This window comes from Caenorhabditis briggsae (assembly GCF_000004555.2).
Source record: "Caenorhabditis briggsae complete genome, chrV, whole genome shotgun sequence".
In the NCBI taxonomy this organism is placed as follows: Eukaryota; Metazoa; Nematoda; class Chromadorea; order Rhabditida; family Rhabditidae; genus Caenorhabditis; species Caenorhabditis briggsae.
The window spans coordinates 15,823,036-15,839,910 of NC_013488.2; the positions used below are offsets into that span (position 1 = coordinate 15,823,036).

At 37.6% G+C, this 16,875-nt stretch overlaps 7 protein-coding genes and 1 non-coding gene across 8 annotated transcripts in view; 6 read left to right on the plus strand and 2 right to left on the minus strand.

Annotated features, from left to right (window-relative positions):
* Window positions 1-121: 121 nt before the first annotated feature.
* Window positions 122-778, plus strand: CBG04971 (the record flags this gene model as incomplete). Its single annotated transcript, XM_002638076.1, has 3 exons — window positions 122-310; window positions 362-578; window positions 624-778. 3 exons carry the CDS (start codon window positions 122-124, stop codon window positions 776-778), a joined length of 561 nt encoding a protein of 186 aa, XP_002638122.1.
* A 1,249-nt stretch (window positions 779-2,027) lies between these two features.
* On the plus strand, window positions 2,028-3,863 carry CBG27264 (the record flags this gene model as incomplete). Its single annotated transcript, XM_045238264.1, has 6 exons — window positions 2,028-2,198; window positions 2,289-2,522; window positions 2,912-3,133; window positions 3,192-3,371; window positions 3,419-3,644; window positions 3,691-3,863. 6 exons carry the CDS (start codon window positions 2,028-2,030, stop codon window positions 3,861-3,863), a joined length of 1,206 nt encoding a protein of 401 aa, XP_045098371.1.
* Window positions 3,864-4,724: 861 nt separating this feature from the next.
* Window positions 4,725-5,360, plus strand: CBG27265 (the record flags this gene model as incomplete). The annotated part of the gene is made up of 3 exons (XM_045238265.1): window positions 4,725-4,760; window positions 5,115-5,127; window positions 5,173-5,360. 3 exons carry the CDS (start codon window positions 4,725-4,727, stop codon window positions 5,358-5,360), a joined length of 237 nt encoding a protein of 78 aa, XP_045098372.1.
* A 234-nt stretch (window positions 5,361-5,594) lies between these two features.
* On the plus strand, window positions 5,595-6,048 carry CBG27266 (the record flags this gene model as incomplete). Its single annotated transcript, XM_045238266.1, has 2 exons — window positions 5,595-5,684; window positions 5,830-6,048. 2 exons carry the CDS (start codon window positions 5,595-5,597, stop codon window positions 6,046-6,048), a joined length of 309 nt encoding a protein of 102 aa, XP_045098373.1.
* Window positions 6,049-10,269: 4,221 nt separating this feature from the next.
* CBG27267 lies at window positions 10,270-11,194 on the plus strand (the record flags this gene model as incomplete). Its single annotated transcript, XM_045238267.1, has 6 exons — window positions 10,270-10,329; window positions 10,387-10,492; window positions 10,549-10,633; window positions 10,682-10,805; window positions 10,851-10,916; window positions 11,054-11,194. 6 exons carry the CDS (start codon window positions 10,270-10,272, stop codon window positions 11,192-11,194), a joined length of 582 nt encoding a protein of 193 aa, XP_045098374.1.
* Window positions 11,195-12,714: 1,520 nt separating this feature from the next.
* CBG04978 lies at window positions 12,715-15,370 on the plus strand (the record flags this gene model as incomplete). Its single annotated transcript, XM_045238268.1, has 3 exons — window positions 12,715-13,054; window positions 14,249-14,730; window positions 15,176-15,370. 3 exons carry the CDS (start codon window positions 12,715-12,717, stop codon window positions 15,368-15,370), a joined length of 1,017 nt encoding a protein of 338 aa, XP_045092809.1.
* Window positions 15,371-15,637: 267 nt separating this feature from the next.
* Window positions 15,638-15,710, minus strand: CBG28615. The gene has a single exon. It is a non-coding gene (tRNA).
* A 132-nt stretch (window positions 15,711-15,842) lies between these two features.
* CBG04979 overlaps window positions 15,843-16,875 on the minus strand; it is a gene marked incomplete at both ends in the record, with an annotated part of 5,756 nt that continues 4,723 nt past the window's right edge. The window contains one exon of the mRNA XM_002638078.1: window positions 15,843-15,946. Coding sequence (XP_002638124.1) covers window positions 15,843-15,946 — 104 coding nt within the window. The remainder of the gene's footprint in view (window positions 15,947-16,875) is intronic.

A 16,875-nucleotide genomic window follows, 5' to 3' on the forward strand; every position in this document is an offset into this window, starting at 1 on the left:
TCGACTATGATTTTTATTTTTTCAAAACAAAAACAATTATAAGAGTTTATATATTACCTTTTCTTTGAACTTTTTTTTTTGAAAATCGCAAAACCCCTAAATAAAAAATCCTTTTTCCAGAATGCCGGATTCTGAATTCCAATCGCGAGGATTTCTTGCCCTCAAAAGTCGTTTTGTTCGTGTCCCGAATTCTGTAATAAGTGAGACCTGGCTCCAACAAAAATACCTCATGAATCAAAAAAATGTCGCCAGAACGAATTTGTGCATTGAAAATGATGTGGAGATGTTTAAGGAGATCGAGAAACTTCATGTTAGTTTTTTTAATCGCTCAAGTTTTCAAAAAGAAAGTTAATTTTACTAGAAGCGAAGAAAAACTGAAGTGTTAGATGTCGAGGAGAAAAAGGCACTGGAGAATCAAATCAATGAGCTAGTGGAAAGAAAAAATGTTCCTTTGAATATATTTTTCACTTTGCCACCTCATCTTCTGGTCGTCGATCTGCATGGATTCCTCATTGGAGGTGCTGTTCGATATGTGAACAAGATCGCCGCGGAAATGATGAAAATGTCGGATTCCAGAGGTGAAGCACGTTTTTTCGCACGAAATTCGTATCTTAACTTTTCAGAAGTCGTTCTGATCACTGGTCACGCGAACACCAGATGTGACAAGGATCCACCGATAAAGATCAACTTGCTCCAGAAGTTTCCACAGAAAATTCGAGTAGATCCGAACAACGGCGGTCGTCTGATTTTCACTGGCAAGTCAGATGTACAGAAGTAATCCGCGACATGATTCTAATCCTGCCGGTAACACCTCTCTAATAATTTTTTGTTTACTTCGATTAATTTTTTAATAAGCTTTACTAAAATCCACCGGTCCAACTCTATTCCTATCCCTTTCCAATTCCCATATTCCTATCTCTACTGCCATACAAATTTTCCATGTACATATGAATCTCTGATTTTGTTCTGTCACATAATAAAACAATTGTTTGCTCACTATTAGAAGACTGTCCATCTTCTCCCCGGATGAATCATGAAGTGACCAGGGACACGGTATGGTACCACACATTCATTTTCTGAGTAATGAGCACATGATCATCAAGGTCATCAGGGAATGGAGACCTCATGATCTGAGTCATAAGTGAATTGGGAGGCGGGGAAGTATTCGAAGTCGACGCACTATAAATTTGGAAGGGACCAACAATGAAGACCATAACAACCAGATCATTTTGGTCATTTTCAAAACTGGTAATCGCAATACCTTTATAGAAACTGTTGTAAGTTTTTTAACTGCCTTTTTTGTTTTCAATGTTCGTTAAGGCTGGAAATTTTAGAACGGATGTGGTACGCGGTTGCACTCCAATGAGAAGGTGCGTGTCAGTTACAAATTTGTCGAGACGTGATCAAGTCAAAACCCTGCGCCTCTCACTTAATTATCCTGAGATTCTCTTGCTCCCAATTTCTTTTTTTTTACATCTTCGTAAAAATTTGCTTAGTCCTTTCTCATTGTTTTTCGGGATGACTTGTAACTTTCGTTGTCCCAAACCCTTAAACTTTCTCATTATGTAATATTGAGTTTTTTTTGTCTTTATGTAATATTGAGTATTCACAGACGCGTAACACCTATTTAGAAAAAAAATCCCTTTTCGGTATTCTTTAAAAATACCCCTCTTGTCCTTCTGGTGCAACACAGATGGTCGGCACTTGGGGTGGCAGGCCCCCATCGTCTAGAGAGGCGGTCTGGCGCAACACAGAAGGTCGGTACCTTGGAAGTCTTGGAAGTCTTTGGAAGTCTGGAGAGAGAATAGAGAAAAACAGAAGAGTGTCTCGGTTGCGACTGTCGTCTCTTGGGCGCTGGTGTGCCAGACTTTGCTTAAAATTTTCCCAGAAGGTGCCCAAACAGCGCTAAAAAGCTGAGAGAATTTCTCCTTGGGTGCGCCTAAAAAATTTTTACGCCCAACAGACGACAGTAATAGCCGAGGTAGAACAGATTTTTAGAATTTCAACTAAATGGGAAAGAATCCAAAATGCTTGTCATTCCGGAATCATTGAAAGAGCTTCAACTTCGATTCACTTGTCCCGAGTTGAGCAGCTCTTGGATTGAATACATATTCTACTATCTTGGCGAAGACCCCTTTGAAACGCAGGCTTGGCTTCAGAAGCACATTTTGATTCAATCGGTGGTCACGCAACTTTATGTAGGTATTTTAATACAATTTTTTTTGAATATTAGGATGCCGAGCTACACGTTCGCAAATGATTTTTTTGAATTGCAAGGAAATTTTCAGGTCTATCAAGATGTTGCAAAAATTGAAGGTGATTTTGACGAGCAGCAAAAATATGAAAATTCAATAAATCGATTGGTTAGATTTCGAAACATCACATTGAACAACCTGGAAAAGCTTCACCAATCCCAACTGATCTTTGACCTTAACCATTTCACAGTTAGTGGAGCCGTAGAGTTTGTTCGGGATATTTCAAGAGCTATGGAGAAAAGATTGATGGATAGTGATGAAGGTACTGTAACTGAAGAATCCAAATAATTATTGATCGAAGTCACTCTGATAATCGGAAATTCCCCCGAGATAAAGGATCGCTTGCTGGGAGACTACCCGAAGCAGATCCATCAAAATCTCCAAAACGAGAGTCACCTAATTCTCAGCTTCCCGAAAAAGGTATACCTCGCATGATTTGCTCAAATTCTTTTTTATTTTAATCAACCAGCACGCAACTGCTAACGTCACCAAGTTTGAATTTCTCGGAAAACATACAATTCCCCTTTTATGGCGTTTTCCTATATTGAGCTTTCTTTTCGTTTTTATCTATCTTTGAGAAGAACCGAGAAAATATGCTAAAAGTTAAACGTTAGGGGCCCTTCTTTCACAGGTTTTATGGTAAATGTACTTTTCAGACAAGCTGTGATATGACACTCATCACTTTCATCGAACAGGAAAAACCACCAGAGAAAAAAATCCAGAAGAAAATCGAAACTCCAGAATGGTTCACCATCCTCACCTGGACCCTCATCCCGAATGTTGGCTTACCAGAAATCAGTGAAATGGAAATGCTAGCGATCAATGAGCTCTTCCGAAAGGAAGAGGACTCACAGAAATGGATAGAGGACTTCAATGAGGTAGTGTGACTTTTAGATTAGGGTCAAATAAATTTTGAAGAAAAAAAAATCATTCCAGATAACCCCATTGCTACCCGTAGAAGCTATCCGTGCGACATTCTACAACCGTAGTAGTCAGTACGGAGTGGGATACCATTGGGTACGGCACCTGTATTATGTGTTCGAAAGGGACATGAAGACTACAGTAGCAAGATTACGGTGGGATATTGTGCATCGATTGTTGATTCAGCATCACTATGTGGGTCCAAAGTGTCTAGTGTTTCATAAGAGGAAAAGTTTTTTCAGGAATTTCAAACAAATCTTCGCGGGCATGATTTCCAAGAAAGACAAGAAAAGATCAATGACCTTGCCCGTCGGAGAAACTTCTCACTGGATCAGCTGGAGAAGGTTCCGAAGACTCAGCTAAAATTCGATCTTCATTTTTTCCGAGTTGATGGAGCTCTTGAATACGTGGATGACGTCATTGAGTCGATTGAATCTAGTAAAACAATTTTAGCGAATGCGAGCTTAGGTGAGTTTTATTGATGTCGTGTGAAGTTTTCGCCTTGGTGATTCAGATATCACATTGTTCACTGGTCACGGAGATCACTCGCCAAATAATGATCCGGCGATTCGAAGAAAGCTTCTGGAAGAGTATCACGGAAGGATTAGAGAGGATCCGAAAATTCGTGGAGCGTTGATTCTTCATTTCGATAAGAAAACGGAAAATTCGATTTCCTGCTCCCAGTGAATATCCACTCAGTTTTAATAACTTCCTAGTTTCTCAATTTCTTCAACCCACGATTTTTCTTTTTGAAAACTTCTTTATCGCTCGACCGTCTTCCCAATGTTTCATCCTCATCGTATTACTGTACCTGCATATTATACGTGTTATGGTACCTTCAAAACGTAAGTGTTACTGTACCTGCACATCTTACATACATGAAATTCTAAATCACGTAACTTCCGTTTCGTACCATTCCTGTAGAACATATGCTGAATTCTTTACCGCCCTCTCCCCAGCTTTCCTATCTTTTTATGTTCTCTACCGATGAGAGTAGCGTCCCCCTCAAGCTCCTCTTTTCCTGGAACAGTCCCCCTTTGTCTGTTCTCCCAACAGAATATGTGCAACGATGTGTGTATAGAATAAATATATTTTTTATTGAATGACTGACTAAAAAAGTCTTAGAACAGAACAGAAAAAAATACAGGGTACTTTCAGTATGCCCGGCACCGATCATAATCCTGAAGAAAACAGATTACAGGTTTCTGAAAAGTTCGGTACGTTTTCCAATTTTTTCCATACTTATAACGGGCTGCCCGTTACTTTGCAATTATGCTTTTTTTCATACTCAGTTAGGTTTCCAGCTTGCTGATGCTCCGGAATGGTTCATTGATATCGCCAACGTCCGTGTGACCAACGTTCATGTCCCACATATGTCCAATGAAATTCAAGGATTAGATCAAATTCTTCAAGCCAAAAGTGATCCTGTGCGATGGTTTCACAGGAATCGAGATAATTGGACTAAAAATTGACGGTTTGGGTAGAATTCTTTTAGAGCATTGTCTGTACCATAATGCAAAAGGAAGTTCAAATTTTCCAGAGCGACAAATGCCACTAGAAAATCTCCAATACCATTCTATGATGGTGATGAGTATGGGATTTCATTTCACTGGATTGTGCACAGTTTCAAACTGACTTTTGAGGACTTTGAAGTTGCAAAACCAATTTTGAAGTGGGATATCCTCTATCGAGTGTTGATCCAGATTTTGCATTTAAGTCTCCTTCCTAATGAAAACATTTATATTTCACTATTTTAGTCCACACGAAACCAACATAAAGCTCTTAGTTAATCGACAATGAAACATCCCATTGGATATCCTGGAAATTATCCCATTGAGCAATCTTAAGTTCGATCTTCACTGGTTCACTACCAGCGGCGCAATCGTTTTCGTAAAAGATTTGATCTGGGAAGTTACCGCGAGTGATACAATTCTCAAGTCAGCAGCTCTTGGTTAGTCTAATTGAAATCTAGATTTTAACCATGTTCTTTTTTTAGAAATCCCACTGCTCACTGGTCACGGTAGCCACACAGATCGGAAGGTGTCTGAAATTCAACGCATGCTTCTAATTCATTTAGATGGTCGTATCAGAACACCCGAATTGAATCTAGAAATGTTGATTTTGTTTTTTGCCAAGAAACGGATGTATAGCGAAATTTTGTTGGAAGAGTTCTCCTGTATCTAGATCTGAATCAGTATTTTTCTCACTCTGTGTACTACTGTAATAAATTCCGTTAACTTATATGAAAAAATACATTCATCTACAAATGACCCTGGGAGACTCAGTGATTCAGAGCGCGTGCAGTGGTGGTGGTAAATAGGCTCCGCCCCTTCGTACAGGCCCTCTTTTTCATCATAACTAGCGAAAGTTCCAATCAGTGATCTATACCTAACTGCAAACTTTATGAATTCCAGATCAATGAGCAACCGTCGTCCATTTTCCGAACTCAACGAATATTCGCTTCCGGACTTGGAACGTCGTATTATCATTGCTGTTCTTCACAACGAGGTGAGATTTATATGATTAACATCGATAAATATGCGCTCAAAGGTGTTGGTGATTTTTTTTTTGAATTTCGGAACGCAGCTTTTAGAGCTTTTGTCCCACTTCCTCCAAAATTGAATATTCAAAAAAGAGTAGAAAACAATTTAAGCTCGACCTTGCCGAATTCTTGAATGCTGTGGACCCATTGAGAAGAGAAGTGGACCATAATCGGGATGATGTAGACAATACTATGAATTCGAACAGTTCGGATACAGATTCAATTGCCTCGGATAGTTTGGAGCTCGAGCTGGATGAGGGAGAGCAGCAGCAGAGGGAGGAAAATGATAGAGAAGATCAAGAAGTCGCAGAAAAGGAAAACAAGGAATAGATGTTCAGAATTTTTTGTCTCGTTTAGTCTATTTTTGTCTACCTAGATAAATTGATAGCATCTTATAGATTTGCCCTTTTCAAACTTGGGCAGAATGTCCAAAAGATTGCTCAAAGGCTGTCCAAGCTATAACCAAAGCTTTCCAAAAACGAACTTCAACCAGCATCACCAGGGATGTTCGGAACGGAATTCGAAATGCCGAAAAAATTTTCGGAATGAAATAAAACAATACCGAAAGTTCCGAAAATTTCAAAATCGGAAAGTTCCATTATTCCATTATTCCGAATTTTTAAAATTTCGGAAAATTCCGAGATTCCAAAAATCCTCACGCGTCAAAATCGGAATATTCCAAAATTCCGAAATTTCAAAAATCGGAATTCGCGAAGTACGAAATTTTGAAAGAAATTCCGAAAAAGTCGAGCATCACAGCGTATAGAATGTCCAAAGCTTGCCCAAACTTGCCCAAAGCTTGCACAAGGCTTGCTCAAGGCTTGCCCGAAGATTTCTCACTACGCGCCCTATTCTTGCCCCCAAGATCTGGCCCAAGAATATCAGATTACTATCCAACAGATAGACACCCATAAACACGCTTCTCTTAACATCTTCCCGACTTTCATAATCTAAACAATTTGTCGGGCTCCTGTGCTCATCGTAAATCAAAAAGAGGGTATCATAAAATCTCTGGAGTCAATCAAAAAGGGTTTGGCGTGTGTACTCTCCTCTTCTCGCCAGACGTCTTCTTTTGAGTTTATGCGGTAATTGACACAAAAGAGAGCCGGGTGTCTCGAAGGCGGTCCCATTTTTTTCTGGCACGATTATGTGCTCTTTTTGATTAAAACTTTTTGATTAAAAGAGGTAAAAAAAAGTTCGCGCCTGACAACTTGGGGGTAATACCTACATTTTAGAGTCTCAATTTTCTCACTTTACTTTTTTCCCAACCTTTTCTCTTTTCACCTAAACTACCGTACCACCCTTGCCCTTTCTTAATAAAAGAGACACCGAAAAAGAAATTGGTATTACATAACTTTCAAATTCGCCTTCTTACCCATTACGCAATTTGAACTTTTTTATGGCCTAGTCATTTTTGGCTGTCTCCTCATCCATTTCTTTTAGAGGTTTAGTAGCATTAAAGTTTTATGGACCAGTACAACCGGGAAAGACGTCCGTTAGCCGAACTCAACTCGAATTCGAATCAAGACCTAGCTAGAGAGTACAACGTGGCTTGGAGCCAAATTTTGCGGGTACGGTGATAGTTCTTTTTCTGAAAAAATACAAAATGTATCAGATTGTTTCGGAGGTGTTAGGTGATCGAGAAGAAGACGTCACAGAGAATTCAATAGTGCCATTCGAGCCAGGAAACGATTGAAGTGCAGGTTAGTCTGAAATTTCTTCGAAGGTGGGCACCAAAAAAAGGTTAAAATTTAGGGATAAATCCGAAAAATTAAGGATTTGAACTTAATTTAAAGCTAAATTTTTTGTGACTCCATAATTCTGATTTCACTTTTTTTCCCCCTGATATACTCTCATAAATCGAAACTATTTTTTCCCAATCTCCACATAGATGTTTTGCACGTAGATGAGTTTTGGACCCGCCCATTTTTTTTTCGGTATTTTTGCGTAGTGTATTGCCCTGCGCGCCCGCATTCGTTTCGTTTCTGCGTATGCATCGATTTTTACTTTCAATTTTTGTGAATGCAGCATTAAGAAAACCACCACAAACTATTATAGGTCAGATGCGTGCTTTTCGAGCTCAGCTTACATTTAGTTTTCTCAGTCGTAGCTAGCTCAAACAGTGCGATGTGGTACCTGTGATATTTTGCTCAGAAGTTCAACCCCTCAAAGGATAATTACAAGTCCTATTTTTCAATTTCTCTCTATTTTCAAGTCCTGGCTTCCATTTGATTTGAGTGAGCATGAACTTTTAAAATTCCGTTTTTCAAAAACTTATATATTCGTTAATTTATAGTTTTAAAATGATTAAACCATCGTTAGGCTACATCTAATCATCATTTGACAAGAACCGAGATAAATTAGCTCAAAGTAAATAGGTCCATCTATTCCAGGTTTTGTGGTAATTTTTCATCGCTCCAAAATCTCAAGATCACAATCCAAGTTCCGCCATTTTTTGGAGAAAATATATTTCAAATCTTTTTCTACACATTGAAACAAAATAGTGATGTGATATTTTCTTGTGTTCCTTCCTCTCAATTTCGTTTCTTTTTATTTGCATACCTCGAAAAGGGAAAGTGAAAAGTGAATACGAGAAACAGAGAGAGCCTAATACATATGTCTTGTCTTCCATCATCGTTCTTTTTGTCTTTTATTCGTTTTTAAATATCTCCACCACCTGCACTTTTGAAATTTGTACTTTACCAGGCGATGAATGTTCTTCGTGAGTTCTCGGCCCGCCTCAACGGAGCTTCAGTTAGAGATCATATTCTGCGAATTGTGCTCCGCATCATTCGACAGCAAGTCGCCAGGAACGAAGAGCAGATTGTGGATGAGGATAATAAGGAAAATATTAGACCATCCAGTTAGACCGTTGTGAAGTATTGAATGAATGAATGTGAATTTCACCGACTTCTTTTTGTTTTCTCAAATTTCGACTGTTTTCTCATGCAGTGTTCTTATACCGTTTTGCATGTGTGTCGTCTTTTTTTTTCAGTTTCGCTTTTTCAGTTTTTTCCTGGGTTTTCTGGTGGCTAGCAGTAGCAAATCAACGAGGTGAGGTTTTTGTTTAGAAGTTAGTGAAAACCAAATTTTACTGAAGAATAAAATCAAAAAATTTTCAAATCTGAACAATCTACAATCGTGACCAATTAAATCAACATCTCAATTTTATGAACTCCAGAAAAATCTGGGGATCCAGTTGGGACCAGACGTCCGATCAATTTAGTTGAATTTCCATTTTTGGCGACAGATAAGAATTTTTGAGTTTTCTGAAAGTGAGTTTTGTTTTTTTCAAAGAGGTGACAGAGCAAAGTGTTTAGCTGTTTAGAGCAAAATCTGCAATCGCGTAGCGCGGACCATGGCTACGCTGGACTTTTAATGTTTTTAACGCTAATTTACCGTAAAAACTGAAATAGAAAAGCATCCACACTGTCAAGTTTGATCTGAATTATCTGGGTTGTTATGAAAGATATCAAAAATGTGCCGACTGATGAAATATTGGTGATGTTATAATTTACAATGTTACAATTTATCAGTTGACAACTTTTTTTTATCTTTGACAGGAACCGAGACAATTGAGCTCAAAAATAAGGAGACATTTTATCATAGATTTTACGGTGATTTCTCGAGGAACCTTTAATAAAAGACACCTCCTATAAGTTTGCTGGCTAGAATATCAAAAGCCTTTACTTTAATAATTTACTAATCTTCTGAATCCCTGACATCTCCGATTTTAAGATGTCCGACAACAAAACTCTGTGCGCCGATTCTCTGGTCAATTCTGTACTCCCAAGCGAATCTGGCTATTCGGACAACGAAGAATTGAAAAATGCCGATCGCCGGACCTTTGAAACCCAAGTGGACGTTATCAGTGGACGTTATCAGTCTGGCCACGGAGACCACCAGAGCAGTATCTGCTGACGTTGGAGCTCGGGAGCAAGATGACAATGAATGGTTAATGGAACTGATGCTGAATATCCGCAGAATTACAATGATGAGAGTTCGAGTGTTTTTTTTGAAACTTTGTTGGAAATATGGGTTCAGTGCCGTATCAGGCAGAGCTACGTGGCTGTAAATTGATACTTAGGAAATGCTCTTATTTTTCAGATGCTCCTCCGAGCCATGGGAGCTGACTCAGATCTTCTACAACGCATTCATGAGCAGGAGGATGATGATGATGAGGCATGTGACGCTGATGTAGAGGACAATGCCGATTGGTCCGAGCAAGATGAATTTTAGAACTTCGTTCAAAATCTTGTTATTTGTTAATAAAAATGTTACTTTGTTGATTTTGTTGATTTCATGCATTTTTGATTTTTTTTGTTGTCTTTACCAACTGTCATCATTGCAGTTTTCTATATCTTTGATTTTTCCGACTATTCTGACATTTCTGATTTTTTAAACCTTTACAACTATTTTCAGCGTCTTCATCTACAAAACTCAGAGAGCATCGTTGAATTTCAAAGCAGTCAGTGGATCAAAAGATACACCTGTGAGTTCAGAACATCGGATCGTTCATTGGATAAATTTGAAAAGAATCTTGAACTCATAATGTCTGTACAAAAAGAGCAACCAAAGATGCAGGTGAAGGAAAATGAGTATGAGGAAGAGGTAAGCTAAGTCTTAACTGAAAAAATCCTACTGTAACATTCATTTTTCTAGTTTCAGAATACCAACTCTCCATCTTCAATTCTCGAATCTCCAATCCCCGATTCTCTTCTCTCCCTTAAGGAGAAAATAATCGGTCCACCAAAGACTCGAAAGGTCCAGAAAAGTGTATTTGTAAGTGTTTTTTTCAGATTTCAATTTTATGACCTTTTTAAATTCCAGGAGCCATCGGCAGCGACTTGGATGAGCTCTACCCACCAACCTGCAAGTTCGTCGTCTCTTGTTGTAAATCGTGCCATGGATTCCGGTTAGATCTTAATTTTATAGGACTCGATTGATAGTAAATCTCTTTCAGTGCTGGCCTTGGTGTCCTTCGCACCGATGAATACAAATGTCCCAATTGCAAGCATGCATCTGAAGGGCTTATGGCTTTTGCCACTTTGGAAGAAGGGATTTGGTTCAAAAACTACTTGATACTGGTGAGTAATTAATTCTGGATTTGAAAATTGAAGATATATTTTCAGATGGACCTCTACCAAAAGTTGCAGTCCCGGTTGCAAATGGCCATTTTGGATGAAGGATCGTTCAAGGTAAATCACAATTTTTCTATGAAATTTTTATTAATGCGTCAAAATTTCAGAGCCATTTCATCGGCGTATGCAGCGGCTTCTACAGAAACTGGGTAACTATTCTAAACTTTGAAAATTTTATAATTGAAATGTTGCAGCTGCGCTCCGTCGATATGGTTCCGGTCCCGGAAATCTGTGGATTCACAAATCATCTTCTTATCACTCAAGATTGGAACTTTCAGCCAAACATGAAGGAATGGGTGATGTGCGAACCGTCTACGGAGATGCCAAAGCTCTAGAAGTTTTTGTTGGTTTTCTTCAAAGAAAAAAACCATGATCAAAAATCATATGAAAATGACTACAATGTATTCAATCAGATTCTCCTAATTTTAATAAGTATAAGCCATCTTTTCTGGAATGTCGTTTTTTCCTGAATCTAATTAAAATTCTGTGCTTTCTGTTCGAATTCTTGTTTATATTTCCTTCTCTTCCCCATACATTGTAGTACCATGTCTAGACCACCCCCATTATTTTCACAACATCATACCTAGAACTCTTGTTGTTCGATAAAAGGCATATCTCAAGCTCCACCCCCTATCCCTGGCTTTTTTTCTCCCTGTTCCTGACATTTTAAAACTTTTATTTTAATTTTCCGAACACATCTAGACCTCCACCAACGCGAAACATCTATTCATCAAAGCTCAAGCTCCGCCCCCAATTCCTTTCCTTGTTGATGAACCTTTCCTGTCCGAACTCAGATTTCATCCCCGTATTTCTGAGATTTTTCGGTCTTTTCTTTTTCCCGACCAATTACATGTAAATTTTTTGATCTTCTCCCAACTTTTTTCCCATAATTGTCCATAATGAATACTTCTTGCTGAAAATGTTCTCCTGTGTTCTGAAAACATACATCATTATAAAGTGCTGCTCGTTCACATTGAAGAAGTTGTATTTTCCCACCGTTTGTGTCGGATATAGGAACCAGAGATGAGAATATAGAAAATTCTGGTTCCATAGTTAGAATCTAATTGATATGAGGCTTTTTCACATGAACTGACTACTGAGTCTTTTAAATTTGGCGCTACGAAAAATTGGTCCCAAAAATTGTCCCACAAAATTGTTTCCGTAACTTCCACTTCAGAAATTTTTACGCTCAAAAACCTATAACCTATTCCAAACCTGAAATTTGTAGTTTGTCGACTATTTTTGTCATTTTTTCAAATTTTCTCTTATTCTCATTAGAACTTAATCCATTTTTTCAGTGTCAAAACAACAACCATAATTGCTCTAATAGAAGTACCTCCTATAGATGCACTTTGAGCTCAATTATCTCTGTATAATTGAGGTTAAAGTGAAAGTGTACGGTGTCACAAAATAAAATTTATAGGACTTTTCTGGGAAATTTCGGATTTTTTCAATAATTTCAAAAAAAAATCTTTCCAGTGTTTTAAGCTATTACTATTTATAAAGCATTCGCCATTGAATTTTTTTAGGGAAATGATAAATTCTTTAACCTATGAAAAACGTCTCCAAAATCCTTTTTTCTTTTATTTTTTAAAAATTCTTTTCTCACTAAAATCTTTTCATTTTTCGTTCCAAACCTATATTTTTCTGATTTTCCAATTTTTTAGACTTCCCCAATTTCCCTTTACCCCCTTCCCTCCAATACACACCACACACGCTATAAAAAATAATCAGGTCTCGGGGCACCTACTTTTTTTGTCAGCTCAGTCGCCCGCCCTCCCATTTCCTCGAACTCGCTTTGTATATTCCATTCATTCACTGGCACAACATAACATTCCCCTTCCCCAGAAGAACAATGGCCACCCCTCTACCTGACATGTCTCCTGGCAACTGCACTATCGACTACAGTATCCCATATCACTGGATAATGGAGTACTCCCCATTTGTATCAGTTTGGTTCTATATTTATATTGTATTCTTTGTCGTCGAGCAGAATGGCTCTTTGAAACTCTCCCATCAACACACGGCTATCTTGAACCATCACTTTTGGAATTTCATTCATCAAATCTATGTGTGCATTTTCTACCGCCCCGTTGCTCATCTTCCAATGTTCGGATTTCAAATTGGTGGAGTTGTAAGAACGTGGGAATTGAATGCAATCGAGTTGTGGATCGTATGGGTTTGGGTTGTTTTCGGTGAGTGTGTGTTTTTTTTTGACACATATTCGAGGAAGTGGGTCGAAAAATAATAAGGAAATCTAGGGTCAAGGTGTTCCTATAGTATCGTAGATCATGAAAATAGGTGCCTGAAAAAATTTCAGAAATCAGAAGAGGAATTTTTTTTTGTTTTGGGAATTCTCAGAATCGCAAAATGTCATTTTTAGAATAATGCGCGTCATCGGGATTCGAAAACATTTATGTTATCTTTATAAGGTTCATCTTGGAGCACTGATATTTCAAGAATTGTAATAGCATTCACAAAATTGTTAACAAGTAAAATTTGTACTTTGAAACTGTGTTCCAAAAAGTTGACTGTATTTGTTTCGAACCGTTAACTTTGAGCTCAATTATCTCGATTCCTTTCAAAGATATGAAAAAGTTGTCTACTAATGAATTGCTTATCATTATATCAGAAATTTTTTATCAGTTGTCAGGTTTTTGTTATCTTTTATAGGAATTGAGATAATTGAGCTCAAAACTGATGATTAGAGTGATGTAACACAATCTTCTTATGTTAGAGGAAACACGGTATCTTAGATTTTTCCCCTTAACCAAAATTTCAAAAAATTAGATCTCAATGTAAAGCTTTTTTGATCCCAACATTGGTTTCTACCCTCTGCAACATTTGATTGACGCATTCCATTCCCCCTGACCTAATTAAGCTCGAACCTACGTGCATTCCAAATGTTTCAACCAATATTCAATTACCGAATTTCTAGGGGACCCAGGTTGCTTGAAAATTCACCATACCCTAGTTCACCTTAGTTCAGTTGGGGCAAAAACTCAACATCTGCGTTTTAAAAGTCAAAAAAAAGTAATTGAGTTTCTTGGAAGTTGACTTTTTGACTCAAGAATTCAATCTGAGGTGTTTGAAGGAAATTGAGTTTGAAAACAAAAAAAAGAACGGTGATTTGATTTCAAATAACAAGAATTTATATTAGTGATGTATGATTGGAAGAAAGGGATTTTTCTGAGATATATTAACTTCGAGCCAATTTTCCTGAATTCCTGTTGAAGATTAAAAAAAAATTATCTACTGATAAATTGATTATCATAATAGCAGAAGTAATTTGTCAGTTGACACTTTTTTGATATCTTGCACAGAAATTGAAATATTTGGTCTCTAAGTGTGGGACCCTTCTATTACAGGTTTTACGGTATGTTTTCCAGTCCTTCTCCTCTCAATGGTCCATCTCTTCTACGCCCGTCTCTACACCATATCCCGGATGATGGTCCTTAACAAATACCGATCATTGATCCATCTGAGTACTGTAGTTTTCATCCTTTCAATTTTTGTATCTCTTGGCTGCGGATCTAGTATCTTACTGGTTTTTTTGTCGACCCCATTTGTGGTCCAGATAAAGATGGGAGCATTTAATGTGAGCAGATTTAGAGGGTATTATTCTGAAATTGAAGAATTTCAGACCTATAATTCCCGAATCATTTTCTGCCCGGATTTCGCTATAGTTGATTTGTCAATGTGGCAAACTATTCTTCCAAATGCGCTGGCTGCTGGAGGTTTAGCAGTTTTATTCTTCATTATGGTCTTTATGGGAATCGCTAGTTTGATTGTGTTGAGCACAAAAAGTCCACAATCTTCTGTAAAAACTTTAAGAACTCAAAAGCAATTGATGCAAAGTTTCGTGATTCAGGTACGTGACTCTATCCGTGTTGCCCATTTGATTGACTCCAAAGAAGTAAACGAATCAAAATATCAATTTGATTTGAACATATTGAATCATTTTTGACAACTCTCTTTTTCTTGTGACCTACAACTTTCCATTTTGAAAACAGAAAAGTTGTGGTCAGTGTTTCCCAAAACATCTGATCTGATCCGAATGTTTTGGTAGTCGTGGGAACTTTTTGACCGGGAAAATGAAAGAAACCTAATGATCTTTGAAAGATATATTATGCGGAAAATATTTTTGAAAGATTTATTGCAGAAAAATAAGTCAGTGATCAATTGAATTAATAGAGAATTTTCAAAAATAGTGAAAGGTTCAAGAAGTCAAGTGACTCATGTTTGGAGTTCCTGATCTTACAAGAACCATAGATGGCCTAGTTTTTGTTCTAGGCCATCTAAATTCCAAATTACAGGTCTGCACCCACACAATGTTCCTATTCATCCCTGTTGTCACTTGTGCCATATTGGCATTTTTCAAAAATCTAACCAACGTTGCCATCTACACCACAATATTCTGCCTGGTACACCAAGGAGTCATCACAATTATCGTTTTCGTCGTCTGCACACCGATGACAACAAAAGTCGCAAAATCATGTAATGGTCTTTGATAAACAAAACGTTATCCGACAATTATAATTATCCCTTTCGTTTCAGTAGTCCGGTTTGTCCACTACCTTCTGTCCATAGTCAAATGGTTCATTTGTTGTGGAGTCGTGACGAAAAAGCAAATGCCTAGCCTGGTTCAAGTCAACGTGGGAACAATTTCAAAGTGGTCTCCGCATCCAACAACACAGACGCATAATACAACTACACACATGATTTGATATTCGGGTCAATAAACTGTTCATTTCCTTAAAAAACAAAACAAAAAAACTTGCTCCCGGTGAGGCTCGAACTCACGACCTTCAGATTATGAGACTGACGCGCTGCCTACTGCGCTACGGAAGCACCGAAAGAGAGGGAAGTCAAAGGCGCGGAAGAGAGTGCGTTCTTTGGCGAGGAAGCGAGTGGTAGAGAGAAAAAGGAGGAAAGTGACCGGTGTGACGAGTATAAGAAATTTAGATAAGGAATTCAAAATTCTCAAAAATTCGAATTAGCAGAAGAAAAGTTGAACCAATATTGCTTAAATAGTATTGTATTCAGAAATGGAATATCAAAATCGAAAAAAATTCCGAAAAACGAAACTGAAAAATAAATAAAATTCAATTTTCCGAAAAAAGGAAATGTAACCAGAAAAAACCCTTGTAAAAACCTTAAAACACTAAAAACGGATACGGAAACGGAAGTTTTCCTTACCACTGACGCACGACGTTCTTTTGAGTCAAAGTTTTGACGTACTTCTTCTGTAGGTAATCTGCTCTAAATACACTGAATATCGCCTGATAATTCAACTTTTATCACACTATCAATTATTTTCAAAAATGAATCAGGAACTGAAATACATACAAACACATCATAGCGCATCACCGTCTGGGAGTGTTTACTTTTTTCTGTACAATTTTTTGATCTTTTCTGATGTGACTCATTTTTTCGCACAAGTCAGATATTTTTACTAGGTCATATAGTTTTTCTATATAAAGTCTGATTCGTTCGTTCAATTGTGAAATTCGTTTCAGAGTTTTCAGCTGTAATTATAGGCACATTTAAACGTTTTTATTTTGAAACTTCACTTACCGTAAAACCTCTAATAGAACGACACCCGGATCGCTATATGGGTACCTATACTTGAAATTGGCTTCAATTTTAGATTTTAACTGGTTTACCTTTTATTATCGAAATTTTTGTTTTCATCTATTTTTCCGCAATTTTCAAAGAATTGTGATTCATCGAGGATTCTAGACAAATCGCATGTTCTCGATTTGGCTCAAACTATTGTCATTATTACTTTTGGGCACGCTGAATATAGAACTGAAGTCAGTTTTTCCGCCCCGGCCCTGTAAAAAAAGTTCATGAGCTTTGAAAGTGATTACAGTACTAACCTCTCATTTTTGGAGTCAGTTTCTGAAGGAATTATTGACTTTATTTGGGGATATTTAAATGCTGGTTGTATTCTGTATGCGTGTCTACAATCTGAAGAGGTTTTCTCTTTTTTTCGAAAAAAAACTTTTTTCAA